At 36.5% G+C, this 3,182-nt stretch overlaps 1 protein-coding gene across 1 annotated transcript in view; it reads right to left on the bottom strand.

Moving 5' to 3' along the window:
• Nucleotides 1-805: 805 nt before the first annotated feature.
• XCR1 (X-C motif chemokine receptor 1) overlaps nt 806-3,182 on the bottom strand; it is a 3,077-nt gene continuing 700 nt past the window's right edge. The window contains exon 2 of the mRNA XM_042475975.1: nt 806-3,182. This exon is cut by the window's right edge and continues 1 nt beyond it. Within this exon, the coding sequence (XP_042331909.1) occupies nt 2,716-3,182 (467 nt within the window). The 3' untranslated portion in view covers nt 806-2,715.

Here is a 3,182-nt window from a genome sequence, read left to right as displayed (position 1 = left end):
ATGAACTGGTTAATTAAAACTCATATGAACAACTAAAAGCGCAACCCTGTGCAACTATACTGAGAAGGAAGTTTCATGGAGATCAATGGCACTTACTATCAAGTATTGTAGATAATGGGTATAGGATCTAATAGTTTCTTTAATTTGCTGATGCTCTTAATTTAGATTGTAATTTGTTGATCTGAGATGAAAATCCACAAGAAAAATTGTTCAGATAGCAGTGGTTCTGTGTATAAAAATAAAATAGCAAAGTCTGATACTTCTCTAATATGCTTTACTTTTAACCTTTTAATGCTTTTTAGTGACTTTATACTGTCTTAATGTGATGGTTTTAATTAGGTTTAAATTTTTATTATTAGGTTTTAGCTGATTCTTTGTGTGAGCTGCCTTGGTTTCTACTCTGGGAGAAAGGTAGCTTATAAATATAATAAATACATTAAAATAAAACAAAGTGCACTAGAGAACACACAAAACTAAATATAGCAGGACTTTAAAAATGCTACAACAGCTGAATTCACTCAAAAAGTTACTACAAATCCATGACATTCCCTCACACCAAACGTAAATATGTAGAATACTTAAATCTTGAATTGGTTCTTACTCGAATGATTAATTCTTTTTTTGTAATCTAATTGCTGAAATCAGGTAGAAATAGCATCCTCCCATAATATCTAAGTGCTGTTTTCGTTATCATCTTTGGTTAACAGAGCCCCAGTTCAACCAGAAAAGACCATTTGGGAATAATCAAAATCACAAGAATTAGTGCAGCATCAAGAATAACGTTTATTATGATCAGAGAGAAAAAAGTGTTTATCGGTGTTATTTCCAAATACGTTAATTTCACTTATCATTAAATACATGTTAAAAATCCTTACAGAGACTATATTAAAATGCTTTAAAATCAGAAATGATATAGATATCAAGATTCATAATTAAAAGACATGGCTATATCAATAGTATTATTGTTACAGGTTTAAAAGCAACACAATATACACCTCATTACTGTCACACTGTAGAGGTGGAATGACTCGAAAATATATTGCGGCATAGTCTGGAAGCACTCCAGGTAACATATTTTACACATTCTGCTGCATATTTCGTTGTTGATTTCTTTTTAATTGTAGCCAGATCATCTTTTATAAGCTCAATGAAGCAACTTAATTGAAAAGATTAATATTTGGCTTTTTCTGATAGGGCCGAGAAGGAATCCTGTTTGATGGCTCAAACAGCCACAGTGAATTTGCGCACACAGACAATGCTTTGCTAGAAAGACCAATAGTCAGGTTCACTGTAAGGCAATTTCCTACATTCCTGACAAAGTTGGAAAAGTTACTTTTTTGGACCATAGCTCTCAGAGTGCCCCAGCCAAAATATCCATTGCCCATGCTGTTGGGCAAATTCTCAGAGTTGGGGTCCAATTTTTTTTTAACATTTGCAAGCTCTGGTTCCATGTACACTCATTGAGCTGCAGTGCTTGTCTTTCAAATTTATAAACATATAAACAGCATATAGTCAGAATTATATCTGCCTAACATTTGCATGCAAGATTAGGAAGATTAACACTGACATGTTTAACATTAAGACACAAGATTAACAGAAGTGGGTTTCAGATATTTTCATGTATGTTGTGAGTGGTGGGGCTAGGAGTTAAGTGTGGAACCACACACGTTGCAAGAACAATATCTGATATTGGTTTGCCAACCTTTGCATACCAGCCACTTAATAACTAGCTCATCATATTTCAAATATTAGAGCAATATTTGATTAACCTTTTCAAAATATTTTTAATTTTTATCCTATATGAAACCAAATTCCTATCCTCCCCTTTCACTGATAGTTGTGAAGACATCCAAATGTTTTAGAAGAAATTAAAAACCAAGGCGGGGGGAACCTTGCCCAAACATCTGGAAAATATCTCTAATCCTTTAGTAAAATAGACAGTTATGAAGCAAACCATGTAGTTAGGCATCTTGATAGTAAAAGTGTGACATTGGTACCTATTATCTACAACAGTGGCAGTCTTTTTCCTCTCCTAAGGTCTTCATGCGGATGCAGGATAGCCATATGCTGGGTTAAAGACCTCCAGAGAGGTCTATGTCTATTCCATTTCTGGAGGGAACATGCTGAGGATGCTCTATCTTTAGTTTTCCTATTCTGAGTGAGAGGTTTCATTAGACAGCCTAAAGCCCCTGCCCCAGCAACTTATTATCATTTCCATCCAATCCACACAACAAATGCTATACAATTAAGAATGTATTAATTAACATAGCTAAAATACTTTCCCCCTATACTATAGCCCACGAGGTCTCCACAAAAACTTAGAAAAGATTCTCAAAATAAAATCCGGAGCTTAGGCAAGTTACCGTTTTGGACTACAAATTCCAGAATACATCATCCATCCTGGCCACTGGGAATTGTAATTCTGTAACTGTAACCCACACTCAGAGTCTGTACAGAAAGTGTAGAATGTTTATGAGGCACCAAGATTATCCAAGCAGTATTTCTTGCCCTCCATCTTTGTCCTTCCCTGGTGTCCTGCCAGACAGTAGCTCTGATATAAAACTTCTGAGTCAAAGGATTAGGGCTGAGCAAGTGAGGTTTTTTTTTATCTTGTACATGGAGGAGAGTTGTAGAACTGCTCTAGGCATTTCCCTCCTGTTTTCCTTTAGGTTGGTTTTGGTATTCAGACTCCTGCATTGTCAGGCAGTTGATACTTTAATACAGAGATGGATCTTCATACGGACCCAAGTCAAAAGAATGAAATCTTGGGGTAGTCTGTGGGATGCCTTTATGGCACAGAGCAAACTGATTGTACAGGAGTTTCAGATGCTTTCTGAATTTCACCCCAACAAAGACATAGAGGACTGGATTGAAACAACAGTGGCAGTAGGCTACTACACGGCTGATGTCAAAAGCAAAGAAAACTTCCTTCGCGAGTTGACAGTGTAGCTTTATGATCTGTCGGGTGGAAAGAACATACACAAAACCAAGCACATTGTAAGGGGCCCAGCTTAGAAAAAAGACCACCACGATGGTAAATATGAGCTTCACAGTTCTGTGCCTCCTTTGAGACCTTGATCTAAGGAGAATCTTTAGTATGCTGACATATAATGTTGCAATGGTTATGAAGGAGATGAAGAATAAAATAACTTGCTCACACAACTCCACCAGCTTCCAGGGGG

Source organism: Sceloporus undulatus, chromosome 6, assembly GCF_019175285.1.
Source record: "Sceloporus undulatus isolate JIND9_A2432 ecotype Alabama chromosome 6, SceUnd_v1.1, whole genome shotgun sequence".
Lineage (NCBI taxonomy): Eukaryota > Metazoa > Chordata > Lepidosauria > Squamata > Phrynosomatidae > Sceloporus > Sceloporus undulatus.
The sequence above is the reverse complement of the archived record's forward strand: the minus strand, read 5'-3'. Positions and strand labels throughout refer to the sequence as shown.